Raw genomic sequence first — 22,774 nt, 5'->3', positions numbered from 1 at the left:
TCCAGATAACATTCTCACTATACAGGCATAATATTAACACTGTCTAGGTATCATGTTTCTTTGTGAACAATGTTTACCAAGTCTGTATATTAGATGCCATATCTAATAACATTTCACTACTTGTGACAGTCATGTTGGGTTATTTTCTATTTGATTATCAACATGCTACAATACTGTGACAATAAATATCCACGATTAAAATATTACGGGGATTTATATTTGGTGAACCCACGAGAAAATGTCATCATGTTGGCGACCATTTTGAATGATGAACAATATCGTGGCCATCTTGGATTTTAAAACTTATTTGATCGAATTGACCATCCTTAAATTGATATAAATGGATACAGTTTTTTTTTTAATCTACCAATATTTATATATATAAAATTTATATATTTATAATAAATGAATGTCCGTAATGACACCCCCCCCCCCCCCCCCCCCCCCCAACAAATAATTGGGTGTCCGGGGTGCGGGTAAGTGAAAAACTGTTGTAAACACTGAGCGATTATCTCATCATATTTTACACCGACCTACCAATTTCAATTTGGCAAGGTTGTCCACCTAGGTCGTGATCCAGATATATGTAGATTAGATATGAATTTTAGTGGCAAACCTCGTACAGCACGCCGAGTCTATTTTTTTTTTAATAGGGTTTTACACACACACACACACACACACACACACACACACACACACACACACCCGGGTAATTTTCTTTCGCTATGTTTATATAACGAAGCGAGTCAGCTTATCTCTAAGTGTACTACTTTGACTAGCAGATAACGTAAGGGCGGACCCAGGAAATATTTTAAGGAGAGGGCCAATGACAAAAGGGCACATGGTCCAATTCCCTGAAAAGGGCACTTCAGTGAGAATTGTAAACGAAGGGGCATGTCTCATTTGTTTTAGGGGAGAACAATCCCCCTAGTCCCCTACCTTGGTCCCGCCCTTGAAATGTACGAGGAGGGGGCTAAGGCCATATGGACCAACACCTTAAAAAAGGCACATCAATAAACATTGTAAACAAATTATGCAAAAGAAGGGACACATTAACATTTTTAGGGGAGGACAGGTCCCATTGGTAGTCTTTCCTTGGTTACTCTTCAGTCCGTGCACAATGACTGGTACATAAAAAGCCGTGGTATGTGCTATCCTGTCTATGGGATGGTGCATATAAAATATCCCTTGCTGCTAATTGAAAAGAGTAGCCCATGAAGTGGCGACAGCGGGTTTCCTCTCTCAATATCTATGTGGTCCTTAACCATATGTCCGACGCCATATAACCGTAAATAAAATGTTTTGAGTGCGTCGTTAAATAAAATATTTCCTTCCTTCCCTTGGTTACTCCTACGTTCCGCCCTTGGATCGTAAGAGTATCCACGTGTACTGTGCAGCGAAGTGTTAATTAATTTCACTCCATTCGTACGAAACTCATTAAGCCGTGTTCGCTTTTGTTATCAAATTCCTGACGACAATATATGATCTTGATTTATGATCCGACGGCCCACCAAGAAATGAACTTCCGTTCTATGGCAGGTCCGCGGAGAATAACTTAAAGGGACATTCCTGAGTTTGCTGCAATTTTTAAGATGTTATCGACTATCAGAGACCTTTTAACGATTGTAATTACATATCAAATATATTTTTTTGCATACAATATTAGTAACTATATATTAAACGTGTTTCTGATCGTTCTAATATTTGTACTAGGTTAAATTTAATTTAATTTCCTAAAATATTTTTTTTTTTGTACGTACGAAATTATTTGAAGACAAGATCCAGTTTGGGCTTCTTACAAATATTAAGACGACCAGAAACACATTGAATATACAAACACTGCTATTCTAAATAAGAAAATATATTTAATATGTAAGTTTAATCGTAGAAATATTTTATTAGTCGGAAATAGCTTACAATGCAGCAAACTCAGGAATGTCCCTTTAAAATACAAGAGCGTAAAGAATTCCGCACAAAATAAATCGATCTGTCACAAACGCATGTTTGCCGAAAGAAGATTTATTCCAAGCCCTCCAACCTACGTCACAGAGATTGGTCTAACAAATACTCCAAACTATTGGCTCGAAGTGTTTACCAGTAATGCGCCATTCCGTGAAACGATTTTAGCACACACGTGAAGGTAATGACAGTATGTATTTGGTGAGCTAATGATTTTCTTCAGTTGTTAATAAAATTAGCTAATATACACCAATTGAAGCGGCAATCCTAGAAACGATTATAACACACATATAAAAGTAATGATACTATGTATTTGATGAGCTAATGTTTTTTTTAATTAATTAATAAAATTAGCTAATATACACCAAAAGTCTATATTGAAGCGACAATTCTAGAAACGATTATAACACACATATAAAAGTAATGATTCTATGTATTTGATTAGCTAATGTTTTTTTTCATTAATTAATGAAATAAGCTAATATACACCAAATGTCAACTTTGAAGCTACATTCCTTATAACGCTTTTAACACAAATAAATGTATGTATTTGATGAGCCAACAATGTTCTTCGTTAATTAATGAAATTTGCTGATATACACCAAAAGCCTATATTGAAGCGACAATCCTAGAAACGATTTTAACATGCACGTAAAAGTAATGATACTATGTATTTGATGAGCCAACAATTTTCTTCGTTAATTAATGAAACTGGATAATATATACACTAAAAGTCTATACTGAAGTGAACCTTAAAGTAGTTCTAAACCAAATAACTTCCGGCTGGGTCAAAATGCGAGGTGCACCGAACTTTTGATAGAGAAGTGAACATCACAAGTCCTGTGATTGGTGATAAATGTGAGTGTGTTGGTTGTCCAAAAAAAAAGAGTTTCATCTGGGCAAAAAATGTATGCAATTTTATCTCATCTAATACCACTGTGCTAAGTAGCCGTGTGCTTGAAACATGCATGGGGTACCTGTAAAAAAGTACACAAATTTTCTGCGGAACTAGGGTGCTCATAGATGCTACCCGTTATCTCAAAAATTAGCAGCTTGACCCCCAATTTGTTCTGATTCACTTTAAGGGTGAGGGGTGGTACTATTTATATCCGTGGCGTTTATGTCGATTGATACGCTGCAGGTAGGAGTTTTATCCACATATGTTACTATTGTCGTCTATAGGATTTGATTTGGTAGTATACACCCTTCAGTCCGCGCTTTAGACCATCCGCTGTGATGCAGGGTGAAGGCCTTGTATACAAGACCAAAAAAAACCTCAGTGGATTTAATAATAATAATAATAATAATAATAATAATAATAATAATATAATAATAATAATACTGATGATGATGATGATGATGATAAAGGTTCAAGCTTATTTAATTTAACGATACCACTAGAGCACACTGATTAATCATTGATTATTGGATGTCAAACATAATTTTGCTAATTGATGCATGTAGTCAACAGAGGAAAGCGCTACATTTTCCTTCCACACGATAATGCAGGTACAACGAAATTAGAGGAATATGCACTCGGCTTAATTTCCTCTCTCTCTCTCTCTCTCTCTCTCTCTCTCTCTCTCTCTCTCTCTCTCTCCTCTCTCTCTCTCTCTCTCTGTCTGTCTCTCTGTGTCTGTCTGTCTCTCTCTGTGTCTGTCTGTCTCCTCTGTCTGTCTGTCTCTCTGTCTCTCTCCTGTCTCTTCTCTCTCTCTCCTCTCCTCACTCTCTCCCTCTCCTCTCTCCTCTCTCTCTCTCTCTCTCTCTCTCTCTCTCTCTCTCTCTCTCTCTCTCTCTCTCTCTCTCTCTCTCTCTCTCTGTGTGTGTGTGTGTGTGTGTGTCGCGGTGTCGCTCTAACTCTGTTTCTCTATTTTTTCTTTGAATCCTCATTCTCTGTCTTGGGCGAGACGTAGCCCAGTGGTAAAGCGCTCTCTTGATGCGCGGTCGGTTTGGGATCGACCCCCGTCCGTGGGCCCATTGGGCTATTTCTCGCTCCAGCCAGTGCACCACGATTGGTATAACAAACTGGTATGTGTTATCCTGTCTATGGGGATGGTGCATATAAAAGATCACTTGCTTCTAATCGGAAAGAGTAACTCATGGCGACAGCGGTTTTCCTCCCTCAACATCTGTGTGGTCCTTAACCATAATATGTCCGACGCCATATAACCGTAAATAAAATGTGTTGAGTGCATCGTTAAACATTTCCTTCCTTCGTACCTCGCCTTGTCTTTATATAATACTAAGACAAAACCGTTTAGTAAGTTGATGATACTGCATTGTACTTTAATTCCAAAGCTACATTCAGTGATGTGGAAGGTACGCATTTTTTCAATCTAATTAAAATTAGCTCCACTACTACCTGTGGATCTAACAGCAGCCCGTTGGAGCTCATGTCCAGTTGACCTTTCATTCGACCAATCGAAACCTTACTTGCAAAATCATGCCAGTGATTTGAAAAGAATTTGAAAACATTCCGAATTATGCCGAGGGTAAGACCTATACGAAATGATTCGGGTGAATTACGAAGTATGCCAAAAACTAATTGCAGTATAACATTTTATATAAAATTCGTTTCAAGACGGAAAAAAACCCGTGATGGTATAGCCATAAAATCTGTTTATTACTGCACTACCCACCCCCCCCCCCCCCCCCCCCCCCTGTTTTTTCAATGTTGAAATAGACCAACAAGTTCGCCTATTGCATAAATAGTCTCGCCAGATATTTTTAGAACTTTTATGCTCCGGATTAACGCTATAAAAGGTGAAGTGTAATTGGTCGATATTTAAATTGTTATTTATAGATGAAATGTCACCTGGACATGGGAGTCCACGCATGCTGTTAGAACTACTGGTAGACCCAGTAGAGCTAATTTTAATCAGATTGGCATTTTTTCATTCAGTACTGAAAATCTCTTGTTATTTATATGCTACTGCCGAATGATGCATCAGTTAGGTCAGGTCAGGTCAGAGGGTTTAACGTGCACATTAAGAGCAAGCTGTTGTAGCGCACGCCTGTCCTGGGCACAGGTGCCGGCCTTGGCCGGCTCCTCCGCCCAGGACAGGAAAGATGGGGGTGATGGAAGGAAGGACCACCTGCACTAGAAGGTACAAGGGAGCACCAGCAGTCCGGCCGGGGCCGGTAGCAGGTAGGGTGGGTGTATGGGTGCTATGGGTTTTTGAATTTGGAAGGAGCGGTCAGAATATAGCCAGAGAGAATGGGTGCGCGTTTTGAATGAAGGAAAATTGGCGCATTTTTGAACGGTCGATCGAAAGATAAAGTCGCATCAGTTAAACCCAGTATATCATTTTATTGTGAAAGTCACGAGTTTTTATGTATCGTCAACGTCCCCAACTGCGTTATGCTTCCAACTCCGTTCACTTTGTTTTCTCGTGCACGGTTCGCGCAATCAACATCCGATTTGTTGTCATCAGCATGTCGTTCATTTCAGAGGTTTTTCTTCACAGTTCAGGAACATTTTCATTAACAATAAAGTTCAGAAAAGTAAGTATCTAAATACAAAACTTTACAAACCCCTAACACCATTAATTTTACTAAGTCGTTTTTGTTTATTCCTTAAAATTATCTATATCGTGTCCACATGACTTAAAATGGAGGATGATGAATTAACATTCGGTGCATATCACATGATCTCACACGTGCCACATCAACAAGGCCAAAGCATTAAAATTTTACGATTTTTAAGACCCCTGTTGTTAGAATTTGTTTTCAATTATTATAATATTCGATCTGCAAAAGTTATGCGACATTTTTGTGCCTCTGATGTAGTGAATAGTTTTTATAATCCATTCATAAAAATTGTAAATAATTCAATTCGTTAAATTTTATATATTTTTTAACTATTCACTGGTATATCAGTAATGACATCAAGCGTTAGCGATGTGTGTTGATAAAATGCGGACAGGAGCACAACGCTTGACAAATTGAATTTTTTCTTTTATAAACATATTAAACTAAGTGTTAGACAACTGTGCATAGTTAACACACATATTTTTTTTTCATATAGTGGCATTAAAAATGGAAAATGACGAATCGCACATGCGCGCTATGATACTTTTTGCAAACGCATGCGCCTGAACGCAGTTAGAAACGTCGCACCCTTTCCTGTTTACCGGAGGGTGTTTCACGTTTCTTTACTAGAATATATTTGCTTTACGTCCACATTGTTGATTTTTCACGTTAATTGATTGCAATCTATTTTGTTTCACGTATCGTAGCTTAAAAATGTAGAATAGTATTTCCGTAAATATCTTATTCGTGTTTTTGTCGTTAGGTGAACGCAGTTTGGGACGTCGATGGTACTACAGGGCTGTAGCTAGGAATTTTTGTTCCAGAGGGCAGCTGAGTAGTTAATAGTCTAAAACTCCTTAAACGGTTAAGAAGAGAAGTTTTTTTAAGTTTCTATAATTTTTTCCGGATTTTTTCTGCCCTCCTTGACCTCGGATCCCAGTCGAGGCATGGGATTTTTAATCCAGATACCGACTCCAAACCCTGAGTAAGTGCTCCGCAAGGCTCAATGGGTAGGTGTAAACCACTTGCACCGACCAGTGATCCATAACTGGTTCAACAAAGGCAATGGTTTGTGCTATCCTGCCTGTGGGAAGCGCAAATAAAAGATCCCTTGCTGCTAATCGGAAAGAGTAGCCCATGTAGTGGCGACAGCGGGTTTCCTCTCAAAATCTGTGTGGTCCTTAACCATATGTCTGACGCCATATAACCGTAAATAAAATGTGTTGAGTGCATCGTTAAATAAAACATTTCTTTCTTTCTTTCTTGTTATCCGAGTCTGTCTATCTCTGTGTTTGTCTGTATATCTTGTTTATCATTACTAGAATTTATATTTTTGCTTCAATCTTAATTGCTTTCCCTGATATTTAGCACAATCTTGTCTATCATTGCTTGTGTGTGCTTTCAGCTCAGGGGTGGATCCAAAATGCTGTAAACGGGAGGGTCACGAATTTCCAAAACAAAAAGGAGGGGGGGGGGGGGGGGGGGTCTAAGTTTGCGGAAGGTAACTTAGTTGAATTTTCAAAGGGAATGAGATCTGTAGGGTAATTATTATTAGAGTTTGCTTTGTTTAACGACACCACTAGAGCATATTGATTTATTAATAATCGGCTATTGGATGTAAAACATTTGGTAGTTCTGATTTATAGTCATCAGAGAAAACCCGCTACATGTTTTCATTAATAGCAAGGGATCTTTTATATGCAATTTCCCACAGACAGGAAAGCACATAGCACGGTCTTTGGACGAGAGAAAAAAACAAATTAGTTCAATGGATCCATCGAGGTCGTTCGATCTTGCGACGCGGGCAGCTAAGGCGAGCTAAATCCCGCCCCTTGAATAAAGATGTTCAGAAACGTGTTGTCATGGCAATTTGGGGTGGATGGTCAATTAAAAAAAGCTCATTCAAAGGGCACTTAAAACGGGCGGGGGTGGGTCACGGGACCCCTTTAACCTCCCTCTGAATCCGCCAAAGCAAGTGTTACGCCGCACACTTCGTCTTCGAAAGTATCAACCTGTTTCCAGACCATAACAGTGGCCACCTGGAGATCCTACCTTATCACTGCGTTCCGAGAAGAGGGTTCCGTCGACAACCGGAACACTGTTGATATAATAAACGAGGCAAGCACCTGCGAAAACAGTCACTGTGAAACACGACCGCGGCAGGATCTGGTCTACCAATCTACTCGTTATTTACACTTCAAACATTAATATTTCTGGAAACGTGAAACTATAATGGCGTAATGCGAAAATATTATTTTAGAAATGTAATCCGGCTTGTATTAGTATACAAAATTAATTAGATAACAGGTTTCTCATTCTTGAGATATTAGTACAAAAAACGAACTGTATTATGGGTTTATTTTGTAAAATATTAGGAAAAAAAACCACAAAAAAAAATAAAACCCACCCTCTTTTTTATAGGCCACACCACACGAATCGAGAGGCTCGTATAATAATAGCTGACTGCATAGCAACCGTTGAAATCGGCTATTCTCGCACGAGGTACTCGTATCGTTTGGTGTTGCCTTAAAAAATAAACGTACCTCGACTGGTTATAGGATCGGTTGTTACTGAGGAGTGATCGGTCGGCAGTGGCTGACTCAAAGTAGCATATGATTCATTATGTGCAACGTAAATATATTTTTTGAAATATTTTCATACCAGTTATTATTCCAAACTGTAAATACTCTATTGTGATAATATATGGCGTGATGGTTTGCTGCATTGTAAGATGATTCCGACTAATAAAATATTTCTACGATTAAACTTACATATTAAATATATTTTCTTGTTAAGAATATCAGTGTCTGTATATTCAATGTGTTTCTGGTCGTCTTAATATTTGTAAGAAGCCCAAACCGGAATTTGTCTTCAAATAATTTCGTATATACGAAAAAAAAACATATTTTAGGAAATAAAATGAAAATTAACCTGGTACAAATATTAGAACGATCAGAAACACTTTTAATATACAGCCACTAATATTTTATGCAGGAAAATTACAATTCTAATCGCAATTTTTAAGATGTTATCGACTAACAGAGACTTTTTGACGACTGTAATTACATATCAAATATATTTTCTACATAAAATATTAGTGGCTGTATATTAAACGTGTTTCTCATCGTCCTAATATTTGTACTAGGTTAAAACTAATTTTATTTCCTAAAAACTATTTTTTTTTTCGTACGTACGAAATTATTTGAAGACAAAATCCAGTTTGGGCCTCTTACAAATATTAAGACGACGAAACACATTGAATATACAGACACTAATATTCTAAACAAGAAAATATATTTAATATGTAAGTTTAATCGTAGACATATTTTATTAGTCGGATACATCTCACAATGCAGCAAACTCGGGAAACATTGTTTAAAATACACTAAATGATTTCTGGTCTACATGGTATCTCACGATGAATGCAAAAAAAAGAATGAAAGAATGAAAGAATGAATGTATGAATGAAAGAATGAATGGATGAATGAATGAATGAATTTTTAACGACACCCCAGCACAAAAATACACATCGGCTATTGGGTGTAAAAAGATAAGCAGAAGAAAAAAAAAAAAAATGAATATAAGCAAAAGCATTAAAATGCAACCAGCAACAAAATTCGTTTTAGGGAGAATGAAATGTTTTTATTTAACGATGCACTCAACACATTTTATTTACGGTTATGTGGCGTCGGACATATGGTTAAGGACCACACGAATATTGAGAGAGGAAACCCGCTGTTGCCACTTCATGGGCAACTCTTTTCGATTAGCAGCAAGGGGTCTTTTATATGCACCATCCCACAGACAGAATAGTACATGCCATGGCCTTTGTTACACCAGTTGTGGAGCATTGGCTGGAATGAGAAATAGCCCAATGGGCCCACCAACGGCACGTAAACAGAGTTCCGAGTCCGAATCGGAAAGCTATGCATTCAGGACGTCGACCGTAAATATCGCTTTTTAAAGTAACCCATATTCATATTCGCACCCATATGATAAAATACTGGGCACATCTAGATACAGAAAACATTTTGTGTCCTGTGCTAGTTCTAATTTAGTAGACTAGTCTGGCAGTGGCAGTCCTCTTTGTGGCGGTGTAAGAAAGATAAAGTTTCCAGTAGAGGATCTCCTCATGAGTGGCAGTCCTTTTTGTGGCGATGCAAGAAGGATAAAATCTCCAGCAAAGGAAAGAAAGAAATGTTTTATTTAACGACGCACTCAACACATTTTGTTTACGTTTACATGACGTCAGACATATGGTTAAGGACCACACAGATTTTGAGAGGAAACCCGCTGTCGCCACTTCATGGGCTACTCTTTCCGATTAGCAGCAAGGGATCTTTTATTTGCGCTTCCCACAGGCAGGATAGCACAAACCATGGCCTTTGTTGAACCAGTTATGGATCACTGGTCGGTGCAAGTGGTTTACACCTACCCATTGAGCCTTGCGGAGCACTCACTCAGGGTTTGGAGTCGGTATCTGGATTAAAAATACCATGCCTCGGCTGGATCCGAACCCAGTACCTACCAGCCTGTTGACCGATAGCCTAACCACGACGCCACCGAGGCCGGTCTTCAGCAAAGGATCTCATCGGAAATGGCTGTCCTGCTATAGACGAGGCACTAGATAAAGATTCATTGAATCGACCACTATGTCGGCAAATACCTACTGGACTCTGCATTGTGCAGGGATACGACTTTGATAATGTAAAATACCGTAAAGATCTAATCAAGAATATAACAGGCTGGAACTCACATATCAATATAATGTGTGACAAAAATGCGCTTGACATTACTTTACTAAAACGTATTTGTTTTGTTTAACGACACCACTAGAGCACGTTGATGTGTTAATCTCGGGTCATTAGATGTCAAACATTTGGTAATTTTGAGATATATTTTTGGAAAGGAAACCTGCTACATTTATTTCCATTAGTGGCAAGTTATCTTTTATATGCACCATCTCATTGACAGATTAGCACATACCACGGCCTTTGATATACCAGTTGTGGTGTACTGGCTGGATCAAGAAATAGCCAGCGCACCTACGGGCATCGATCCCAGACCGATCGCGCATCAGGCGAGCGCTTTACCACTGTGCTACGTCCCGCCCTCTTACTTTACTATCTCCATTAACAAAACAAAATAAAGATCAGTTCAAAAAACAGTTTTAATGCGCTACAATAGATCTACATTGTTGTGAAGTATTTGCATGATGACGTTTCCTACGTTCAGTCTACAGACCTTCGACCTAATGCTAGGTTCAGACTACCAACTGCCAGCACAAAGTTGGCCAACTTTCTTCTGTTACGACTTCTACGACTGTCCAGTTGCTAGTCTGAGCGCTCTTACAACTCTTACGACATCTACGACCGTGTAGTTATGAATCTGAGCGCACCCGTCGTAAGTCGGGAGTTGGGGAAATCACAACGCACCCGTCGAGTTGGCCAACTTCGTCGTGACAGTTGACAGTCTGAGCCTAGTATAACAGTGTTAACCATCATTATTTGATAGAGGTTTCACTGGGTATGTATTTGATTGGTTGGTTGGTTGATTGGTGGACTGGCTGGCAGACTGGCAGGCAGACTAGCTAGCTGGCTGGCTGGCTGGCTAACTGACTGATTACCTGATTGATTGATTGATTGATTGATTGATTGATTGATTGATTGATTGATTGATTGGTTGGTTGGTTGGTTGGTTGGTTGGTTGCTTGACTGATTGATTGATTGGTTGGTTGTCTAGTTGGTTGGTTGGTTGATTGGTTGATGATGGCTGGCTGGCTGGCTGGCTGGCTGGCTGGATATTGTCTTTCGACTAAGGTAGCAAAGCATACGCTGGCCATTTCTGCTTCGGAGTTGGGAACAGTCTCCCTTGTCCCCTTCCTCCACGCCCCCTATCTTCACTTCTGACGCCTATGAAGGTGCAAAAAAACCAACAACCCCCCCCCCCCCCCCCCCCCCCCCCCAAGAACGTCGGGTTACCTTTGGAAGGACAAAGTGCATGGAAAACAACAGTTGTTGTACTTGTTGATTGTTATCAGTGTTCCTATCTGGTTTACATAACATCTGACATCTGTACTCAGCGACACGAAACGACAGACGTTTCTTTTATCTCTAACCTCTAACTCTAGGACAAACAGGTAAATTGTTTTGTTGTTGTTTTTTTCTCTCTCTTTTTTTCTTGTTATTCTTGTTGATGTTAATGATGATGGTGATGGTGGTGATGATGATGATGATGTTATTATTGTTGTTGTTTTCTTTGTTCAACGTCCTAAACTACGAATTTATAAAAATAATAATGCATAGCTTTTCGATTTGGACTCTGAACTCTATTTACGTGCCGTCGGTGGGCCCCTTTGGGCTATTTCTCGTTCCAGCCAGTGCTCCACGACTGGTGTAAAATGTTTTGGATATATTATGCCTTGTTTTGTACTGTTAAATTACATATTATTTACAACGGTTTGTTAGCATTATCAAATCTGGCAATAACTCAAAGTGCATTTTATGCCATGAAGATAAAAACAAAAAAAGTATTAAAGGTACTATTTCAAAGTGGCATTATTGTGGCTTCTCGCCAGACGTATTTTCTGGTTAACGTTTGTTTTCAAATGTAAACCGTATACCTTCATTTATAAGTCCATAAAATTACAACCAAATAATTAAAGTTACTAACAGAAACAATTTGTTGATTAATTATTATTGGAAGACCGACGGAACTGGATGCAGCCAGTCGAGGCGAAAACTCTGTAACGTTATTTCAGACTATATTATAGGCAAGTTCGCTGTCTTTGTGCATCTCATCCGTCTCGGACATCCCTATCTACCTATTGACGATCAACTTGCCGGATTGTTTTTTAATTCGTCGTTTTGATAAGATTTGTTATGGTATAGTATGTTAGGAATCTATTAGTATCACGGTAAACATAGTAATTCTTCAGTTTTTCTAGTTAAAAAACAACTAGACCAAAGACTAATCTTTGAGTTGTCTGTTTTTCGTTTGGTTTTTTTTTGGGGGGGGGGGGGGGGGGGGCCTTTTTGGGGGGGGGGGGGGGGTGTTTTGCCTCTTTCTTTTTTTTTAGTTTTTATTTATTTATTTATTTATTTTGTTTATTTTAAAATTGATAGAATGTGGATCTTCGTGCTGTTGTCCGTGTTTATCTTTGTCAACCAATCAGTGGCTCAGAGTTGCGTGTGTGCCTCGGAAAATACCGATGTTTACCGATTTCCGAACCACACGAGCGTCCGACTTGGCGTTCTGTCCGCTCCGAATTGCGTCCTCTATAAAAACAAACAGACGTCAACAGAGGTAGACAACTTCGGCTTTCTTCACGCTCTAGTTGAGTTTCACGGCCAGGTGACTTATTTTAATAATTATAAACCTACGCCATGTTTATTCCCATTTATAAACTTTTGTTTTGGTCATATGATGCCTGTACAAAAATATAATATTAAAGGAACTGTTCTTAGTTTACCGCCATTGTAACATATTTTCGATTAACAGAGCATTTTTAAGAACTATAATAACATATTAAATATTTTTGCTTATTTAAAATGTCTGTGTCTGTATATAACACGTGTTTCTTGTTATTTTAAAACAATAATTTACTTCAAAATAATTTCGTACGTACAAATTTAAAAAAAAAAAAAAAATGAAAATACAAAATGAAATTTAAGCTACTACAAGCATTAGGAAACACATTCGATATACAGAACTGATATTCTAAACAATGAACAGTTATTGTATTCAAGATGTATTCAAGATGTATTACAATGATGGCAAACTCAAGATAGTCCCTTTAAAATGAAGTTTTGAGTGCAATTTTATTATCTAAGCTTTTAGGGTTAGGGTTAGATAAAAAAAAAAAAAAAAAAACATTGCTGTGAATGCAGATTATTTGTAAAAGTTATCTTCCCATATTTTTAGGTAGTACGTGCAGTGAAACTAAAAGTTAGTTTTGTTCAACGACAGAATACAGTGACACATACTCACTCTCTCTCTCTCTCTCTCTCTCTCTCTCTCTCTCTCTCTCTCTCTCTCTCTCTCTCTCTCTCTCTCTGTCTGTCTGTCTGTCTGTCTAACTGTCTGTCTGTCTGTCTAACTGTCTGTCTGTCTAACTGTCTGTCTGTCTGTCTGTCTGTCTGTCTGTCTGTCTGTCTCTCTCTCTCTCTCTCTCTCTCTCTCTCTCTCTGTCTCTCTCTCTCTCTCTATATATATATATCTCTCTCTTGCTCTCTCTTTCTCACTCTCTCTGTTTCACATGAATAAACACACACACACACACACACACACACACACACACCACCACCACCACCACCACCACCACCACCATAAAAATACATTTTTAATATGTACGGATATTTAAATTTGAGGAGAAACAACTATCAGTGTAGCAATATTGTAAATGCATATTGTGTTTATAATTAAAGTTAGTAGTTTACAATATGGTTGGTTTTATATTTAATTACATTTCTACTTCATCTTGTCCACAGGATGCCTGGGTGGACACAAGAACAGTTTATGTTAGACCCTGTCATGGTAAGAAGGAAAAGGAATGTTTTTTTAACAACACCTCGGCACATTGTATTATCTGTGACTATGGTAGTATGTCCCATCCTCCTGCAAACATGTTTTTTGTAAATAATTTGTTTTGTTTGACGTAAGAAAAAAAAAGAAAAAAACAATTAATAGTAAAAAGTAACAGCAAATAAATAAATGATTCCGGAAAACCCCCACAAAACCCCCCACAAAAACAACACAATTAAAGTGTTCCTTCTTTTGAACAATATGTATTCAATTTTTAATGAAGTGCCCTTTCCAGCGAATTGGTCTATGCGCCCTTTTGTTCTTGGTCCCTCCCTAAAATAGTTCGTGGGTCCGCTCTTGATTCTCCTGTTGCTTAGGGATACATGACAATAAATAAAACCCCGTAGACGACCATAGTAGCGTAAGTGGATATAATCTTTTAATCAACTTATATTCCATAAAGATAAATAAATTATAATACCTCAACCTTAAAATATATACCAGAAATCGGTGTGTGTGGAGGGGGAGGTTACAGTTGCAATTTGTTGTAGAGATAACTCTGGTCTGTGGCCAGTCTATAAACAGAACTAGAGTTAATTTCTCTTTAGAACCGTTTTCCTGTGTGTGTGCCGTCAAATCCACCGTGATCCGGGCTCACCAATCGGAAAATGCTCTAGCCGTGAAGCAGTTCATTCACAAGACCTGTCGCAGTATAGCAGAGCAAGGTCAAGGTCACAGTGGTCAGTGGACCAAGGTCAAATTGACAGATAGAAAGGTATGTATCCTATTGATTCTGTTCCGTTATTCCAGTGAGCTCTGTCCTGTGCTAGTTTTGATTTAGTAAAGTAGTCTGGAAGTGGCAGTCCTCTTTTGAGCGGTGCAGGAAGGATGTATTGTCCAGAAAAGGATCTCCTCGGGAGTGGCTGTCGACCTATACACAAGGCATTACATAAAGATTCATGGAATCAACAACTATTTTGCCAAATGCCTATTCGACTCAGCATTGTGCAGAGATACGGTCTTAATCGTGAATAATAGTTTTGTCATTCATCTACGTTAATGCTGATTGTTTCGGTCACGAGTATCATGATCAGGCTGATGATAATTGTTAACTACTATTTTATTGTGGTTTTGATGTGTTATAAATAGTACAGAAAATAGTATTTAATTATGTTTTACTAGGTTGTATTTATTATAGAAAGCAATTTTTTAGTTATGTTGTGTTTTTTTATTCTTTAGTATAGTAAACAGTGTTTAGTTATCTTTAATTTTTTTAAACAAGCAGTATTTTGTTATGTTTTGATGTATTGTATTTAGTATATTTTGATGTGTTGCATTTCGCATAGAAAGAAGTATTTTGTTGTATTGTAATTAACATAGAAAGCTCTATTTAGTTACGTTTTGATGTGCTCTATTTAGTATAGAAAGTAGTATTTAATTGTATTTTGATGTATTGTAATTAGCATAGAAAGCAATATATCATTTAGTGTAGAAAGCAGTATTTAGTTGTATTTAGTATAGAAAGCGGCATTTACTACTTGTATTTTGATGTGTTGTATTTGATATAAAAAGCAATATTTACTTGTATTTTGATGTGTTGTATTTGATATAAAAAGCAATATTTACTTGTATTTTGATGTGTTGTATTTAATATAAAAAGCAATATTTACTTGTATTTTGATGTGTTGTATTTGATATAAAAAGCAATATTTACTTGTAATTTGATATGTTGTAGCACGGCTGGGTAAAGACACAAGATGTTGCATTCCATGACCGATGTAGGAGTGAGTGTGATTGTCTTTATTACAATTCCAGTTTTATAACATACCATTTAATTAAATAACCGGCAGCGTAGCTTTACGACAGGACTTAGTAGAAATTCACCACAGTGTTGTTGCGTTTAAAGAAAAACACACAAACAAACAAACAAAACAACAAGAACAACAAGAACAAACAAAACAAACAAACAAAAAACCACACACAAACAAACAAACAAAACATAATAAATACAACAAATTACGATTGTCTATATATCCTATAAAATTATTATTAATTTATCATCGAGTATATTGTAAATAGTGAATTAAACAGAATCTTGTTTGAACTTCAAACCTTATGTGAATTGAACAGAATCTTATCTTAAGTGAAGAGAATTTTGTCTGGACACCAGAATCTAGTCTGAACAACACTGAATCTTATCTGAACCAAACCGAATCTTGTCTCAAGTAAAACAATCTGAACCGAATGAACTGAACTGAAGAGAACATAATCTTGTCTGAAGTAAAACAACCTTATCTGAACTGAACTGAACAGAACAGAACAGAACAGAACAGAACAGAACAGAATCTTCTCTGAAGTAAAACAATCTGAACCGAACTGAATAGAACAGAATCTTGTCTGAAGTAAAACAATCTGATCTGATCTGAACTGAACTGAACTGAACTGAAGAGAACCGAATCTTATCTGAAGTAAAACAATCTGAACCGAACTGAACTGAACTGAAGAGAACATAATCTTGTCTGAAGTAAAACAATCTGATCTGAACTGAACTGAACTGAAGAGAACCGAATCTTATCTGAAGTAAAACAATCTGAACCGAACTGAACTGAACTGAAGAGAACAGAATCTTGTCTGAAGTAAAACAATCTGATCTGAACTGAACTGAAGAGAACCGAATCTTATCTGAAGTAAAACAATCTGAACTGAACTGAACTGAACTGAAGAGAACAGAATCTTGTCTGAAGTAAAACAATCTGAACCGAATTGAACTGAACTGAAGAGAACAGAATCTTGTCTGAAGTAAAACAATCTGATCTGAACTGAACTGAACTGAAGAGAACAGAATCTTGTCTGAAGTAAAACAATCTGAACCGAACTGAACTGAACTGAAGAGAACAGAATCTTGTCTGAAGTAAAACAATCTGTACCGAACTGAACTGAACTGAAGAGAACATAATCTTGTCTGAAGTAAAACAATCTGAACTGAACTGAACTGAACTGAACTGAAGAGAACAGAATCTTGTCTGAACTAAAGTATTTATCTAAACAGAATCATGTCTTAAAACAAAAAGAATCGTGTCTGAAGTAAAACATCGGAATCAAACAGAATCATGTCTGAACTGAACAAAATCTTGTCTGAACTAAACAGAATCTTGTCTGAAGTAAAACATCTCAACTGAACTTAACAGAATCCTATCTGAAACAAACAGAATCTTTAATACTGAAAAGAATCTCATTGAAACTGAACAAAATCTTACTTAAATTGAACAGAATCCTGTCTGAAGAAAAGATAATCTTGTTTCAACAAAACTAAATCTTGATCAAATATACTGACAGAAATAACAGGGTACAGAAATAATCTGACATGTAATAATACAAAACCCTGTCATCTGTTAAACAGAATCTTGATTTATATAATAACATAAGACTCTTCCTTTATTTAATAAACATAAAACTCTGATCTCATTTAACAACATAAAACTCTGTCTTCAGGGCTGCATCTTTCTCCGTTTGAGAATAACGTCGAACTGCCCGGGTGTCCGCCCATAATCACCAGACGAGACTGGGGCGCACGTGCATCACGTGCAGTGAATCTGCTGACTCAGACTCCCTTCTACCTGCTCGTCCATCATGGCGCCACGATCGGTTGCTCGTACAGGGAGGAGTGTATTCGAGAGGTGCGGGCCTACCAGGATTTCCACATGGATGCGCACGGTAAGCGCAGGGGGTGGGGTGGGGAGTGGGGAATTATGTGCGCCATGGCGGGCTGCTCGTACAGGTAGTAGTGTATTCGAGAGGTGCGGGCCTACTAGGATTTCCATATGGACACGCGCGGGGGTGGGGGTGGGGGAGGGTAGTGGGGAATTATAAGCTTATGGAACCATTGTGTTGGTATGTTGGAGGGGTGGGTGGGTTGGGACGGTAGAATGAAAGAATAAAGCTTCATTATTCAGTTTTTATTATAAGAATGTACTAAATATTTTAATGACCCCCTCCTCCCCCCCCCCACACACACACCCACTCCACCCCCACCCCTCCACACACACGCCATCACCACCCCTTAAATTCATCGTCACATACGGCTTTGTATGATTTGTTTCGAAAGTAATGTTTGATGACACCCAGCACGCCGGCTGTATTGATTTCATCAGCTGGTCGTGTAGCTCGAGTGTCCTCTAGCTTTATTCTATTATATAACAGAATAACGTTAGAGGACACTCGAGCTCTTGTTCGTGGCGTAACCTACATGCTGGTAGGTACTGGGTTCGGATCCCAGTCGAGGCATGGGATTTTTAATCCAGATACCGATTCCAAACCCTGAGTGAGTGCTCCGCCAGGCTCAATGGGTAGGTGTAAACCACTTGCACCGATCAGTGTTCCATAACTGGTTCAACAAAGGCCATGGTTTGTGCTATCCTGTCTGTGGGAAGCGCAAATAAAAGATCCCTTGCTGCTAATTGGAAAGAGTAACCCATGTAGTGGCGACAGCGGGTTTCCTCTCAAACTCTGTGTTGTCCTTAACCATATGTCTGACGCCATATAACCGTAAATAAAATGTGTTGAGTGCGTCGTTAAATAAAACATTTCTTTCTTTTCTTTCTTTCTTTGTTCGTGACGTTTTCTGTGTGCGTGGCTTCTGGTCCAGGCAAAATCCAAGCCCAATTGCAAGCCCCGATACTGTAAAAAAAACGAAAAAGGAGCTGCGTGGTGTAGTGGTTAAACCATTGGGCTTAAGGCTGGTAGGTACTGGGTTCGCATCCCAGTACCGGGTAGGTGTAAGGCCACTACACTGACTTCTCTCTCACTAACCACTAACCTCTAACCCAAGTGTCCTGGAAAAACAACCCAGCCTAGGATAACGTCCTAGAACCTTACTTGGATATAAGCAATAATAATTGCAAATGAAATAAAATATCGGCTATCGTGAGAAGAAATCTGGCGAGGTCATAGGTTGTGTCCACGACAGGCGTTCTTAGGCATTTCTGATGGAAGCATGCCAAAAAATTACCTGTATCCATACCCAATATCGACGATATTACTTTAAACTGTTTTTCCTATGATTTTTTTTCCAGGTTGGGACGACATCGGATACAGTTTTTTAATTGGCGGGGACGGCAATGTTTACGAAGGTCGAGGCTGGAACAGAATTGGCGCTCACACACGTCACTACAACGCCGTCGGTCTAGGTTCGTACACACCACAGTCTGTAGCCCTCACACACGTCACTACAACGCCGTCGGTCTAGGTTCGTACACACCACAGTCTGTAGCCCTCACACACGTCACTACAACGCCGTCGGTCTAGGTTCGTACACACCACAGTCTGTAGCCCTCACACACGTCACTACAACGCCGTCGGTCTAGGTTCGTATGCACAACAGTCCCTAGCTCACACACGTCACTACAACGCCGTCGGTCTAGGTTCGTACACACCACAGTCTGTAGCGCTCACACACTACAACGCCGTCGGTCTAGATTCGTATGCACAACAGTCTGTAGCGCTCACACACGTCACTACAACGCCGTCGGTCTAGGTTCGTACACACCACAGTCTGTAGCGCTCACACACGTCACTACAACGCCGTCGGTCTAGGTTCGTACACACCACAGTCTGTAGCGCTCACACACGTCACTACAACGCCGTCGGTCTAGGTTCGTACACACCACAGTCTGTAGCCCTCACACGCGTCACTACAACGCCGTCGGTCTAGATTCTTACACACCTCAGTCTGTAGCCCTCACACACGTCACTACAACGCCGTCGGTCTAGGTTCGTACACACCACAGTCTGTAGCCCTCACACACGTCACTACAAAGCCGTCGGTCTAGGTTCTTACACACCTCAGTCTGTAGCCCTCACACACGTCACTACAACGCCGTAGGCCTAGGTTCGTACACACCACAGTCTGTAGCGCTCACACACGTCACTACAACGCCGTCGGTCTAGGTTAGTACACACCACAGTCTGTAGCGCTCACACACGTCACTACAACGCCGTCGGTCTAGGTTCGTATGCACAACAGTCCCTAGCTCACACACGTCACTACAACGCCGTCGGTCTAGGTTCGTACACACCACAGTCTGTAGCGCTCACACACTACAACGCCGTCGGTCTAGATTCGTATGCACAACAGTCTGTAGCGCTCACACACGTCACTACAACGCCGTCGGTCTAGATTTGTATGCACAACAGTCTGTAGCGCTCACACACGTCACTACAACGCCGTCGGTCTAGGTTCGTATGCACAACAGTCCCTAGCTCACACACGTCACTACAACGCCGTCGGTCTAGGTTCGTACACACCACAGTCTGTAGCGCTCACACACTACAACGCCGTCGGTCTAGATTCGTATGCACAACAGTCTGTAGCGCTCACACACGTCACTACAACGCCGTCGGTCTAGGTTCGTACACACCACAGTCTGTAGCGCTCACACACGTCACTACAACGCCGTCGGTCTAGGTTCGTACACACCACAGTCTGTAGCGCTCACACACGTCACTACAACGCCGTCGGTCTAGGTTCGTACACACCACAGTCTGTAGCCCTCACACACGTCACTACAACGCCGTCGGTCTAGGTTCTTACACACCACAGTCTGTAGCGCTCACACACGTCACTACAAAGCCGTCGGTCTAGGTTCTTACACACCTCAGTCTGTAGCCCTCACACACGTCACTACAACGCCGTCGGCCTAGGTTCGTACACACCACAGTCTGTAGCGCTCACACACGTCACTACAACGCCGTCGGTCTAGGTTCGTACACACCACAGTCTGTAGCGCTCACACACGTCACTACAACGCCGTCGGTCTAGGTTCGTATGCACAACAGTCCCTAGCTCACACACGTCACTACAACGCCGTCGGTCTAGGTTCGTACACACCACAGTCTGTAGCGCTCACACACTACAACGCCGTCGGTCTAGATTCGTATGCACAACAGTCTGTAGCGCTCACACACGTCACTACAACGCCGTCGGTCTAGATTTGTATGCACAACAGTCTGTAGCGCTCACACACGTCACTACAACGCCGTCGGTCTAGGTTCTTACACACCACAGTCCCTAGCGCTCACACGTCACTACACCAATTCGATCTAGATTCGTACACACCACAGTCCCTAGCCCGAGTACTCAGCCGTTCGATAGCTAGACGGACATTTGGACGGTTATTATCGCTCTCTCGGCCAGAGATAACTCTATAGCGAAAACACGTAATTGTCGCCTACCTCTGAGTAGGCTAGCCAGAGTACTCTGCCGTCTGAGAGATAGACGGACATTTGGACGGTTGTGATCGCTGATTGCAGTGATAAACACCCGATCAAACATAATTTAATCCAGTGCAGAACATCCCTAATTATCGACAGCTTGTGGGTTTGGTCCTCGACATGTTCGATGGTACTGTAATACAAACTGATTATTTTTGTTTTCTTGCACCCGTTGTTGAGAATATGATTTGTCATTTGTGATATCACACGGCCGTAACACACACTTGGTTGCTCAATAATGACGACCCGTGAAATAAGCAAGACTAAAATTGATTGCTCTGCCAATTAAATGGAAACTGATTGCTCTGTGATGTGTGTAAGTTTACTGCAAGCACAAGGGCCTAACTTTTATTTTGAAAAGACATTTAAATGCCTTTTCAACCTTGCTTTTGTTTTTCTTTGTTTTTCTTTGTTTGTTTGGGGTTTTTTTTTTTTTTTTTGGGGGGGGGGGGGGTTGGGGGATATGTATGAAATAGAATGCTAGATTTGTGTCCGTTAGATATCATTTATTTTGTAACTGGTATTGAAACATTGGCATAGCCAGGTTTTTGTATGGAGTAGGAGGGGGTCAACCCACACTCTTTATGTATGTATGAGTTTATAAACATTTAATATGTACAGTAAAGACAAAAACAAACACAAATATGGGGGGGGGGGGGGGGGGCATGGACCCCGTGCTACGTAACTGATTTAAAAACGTATTCCTCTCATTTTGGCTCGTTAGATACGTTTTGAAACAAACTCATAAGATTTTAGCCTATCGTTTTCAGGTACGTGTATGATTGGCAACTACATGAAGGCCCCGCCCACCCTCGCACAGCTCTATCAACTGAGACGTCTTTTCGCGTGTTCAGTAGCCAACAATAAAGTGACGTCAGACTATACGTTGCTGGGACACCGTGACACGTGGAATGGAACCCTGTGTCCAGGGGATAAACTTCATGACATCATCGAAACATGGCCGCACTTTGATCTTCAACACAGACGAGTTGCTTTCGGTTAACAAAACGATTTTAGTTGACAATTTGTTAAGTGTTTTAATTCTTTAAAAAACCAAAAAAAAAAACCCCACGTAAAATCAACAAAAAAATCCAACAAACAACAACACAAAAAATAAACAAACAAATAACAAAACACATACACCACACACATATACATAGACCTCTTGTAAAATATTGTGTTATATTTTAGAAATAAAATTGGACACAATTATGAGTCTAACTGTTTTGTTGAGGGTTTTTTGTCTGGCGAGAAATAGATGTGATCCTGTAATCATTGGACGATTCGTCGTAGAATCGGAATTACTATATGTTCTTGGGGGGGGGGGGGGGGGTAGTTCGCGTACATGACTCTTTTAGAGAGTTAACTTTTCTTGTTGTATATGCCAAGGCCTTCTGAAAAAGTTTCGGTAACATTTCCAGGTTAAGTACGTTTTTCTCAGCAGAGCCCATTTATGGTTTTCGGTTGGTCACCAAAAAGGCTAAAATGACAA

General features: G+C 39.8%; 1 protein-coding gene across 4 annotated transcripts in view; it reads left to right on the top strand.

The window, feature by feature from the left end:
- LOC121385444 overlaps positions 1-22,503 on the top strand; it is a 30,027-nt gene extending 7,524 nt beyond the window's left edge. The window contains exons 1-8 of one of the 4 annotated variants that reach the window (XM_041516126.1): positions 2,027-2,140; positions 12,615-12,843; positions 13,980-14,025; positions 14,622-14,788; positions 15,749-15,797; positions 17,506-17,727; positions 19,086-19,199; positions 22,053-22,503. In XM_041516126.1, coding sequence (XP_041372060.1) covers positions 12,616-12,843; positions 13,980-14,025; positions 14,622-14,788; positions 15,749-15,797; positions 17,506-17,727; positions 19,086-19,199; positions 22,053-22,285 — 1,059 coding nt within the window. In that variant the 5' untranslated portion in view covers positions 2,027-2,140; position 12,615 and the 3' untranslated portion in view covers positions 22,286-22,503. Of the gene's footprint in view, positions 1-2,026; positions 2,141-5,006; positions 5,067-11,509; positions 11,630-12,614; positions 12,844-13,979; positions 14,026-14,621; positions 14,789-15,748; positions 15,798-17,505; positions 17,728-19,085; positions 19,200-22,052 lie in introns of those variants that run through there. The other 3 variants (XM_041516125.1, XM_041516127.1, XM_041516128.1) reach the window with 3 other exon arrangements.
- Positions 22,504-22,774: the final 271 nt, after the last annotated feature.

This window comes from Gigantopelta aegis, chromosome 11 (assembly GCF_016097555.1).
Source record: "Gigantopelta aegis isolate Gae_Host chromosome 11, Gae_host_genome, whole genome shotgun sequence".
In the NCBI taxonomy this organism is placed as follows: domain Eukaryota; kingdom Metazoa; phylum Mollusca; class Gastropoda; order Neomphalida; family Peltospiridae; genus Gigantopelta; species Gigantopelta aegis.
The sequence above is the reverse complement of the archived record's forward strand: the minus strand, read 5'-3'. Positions and strand labels throughout refer to the sequence as shown.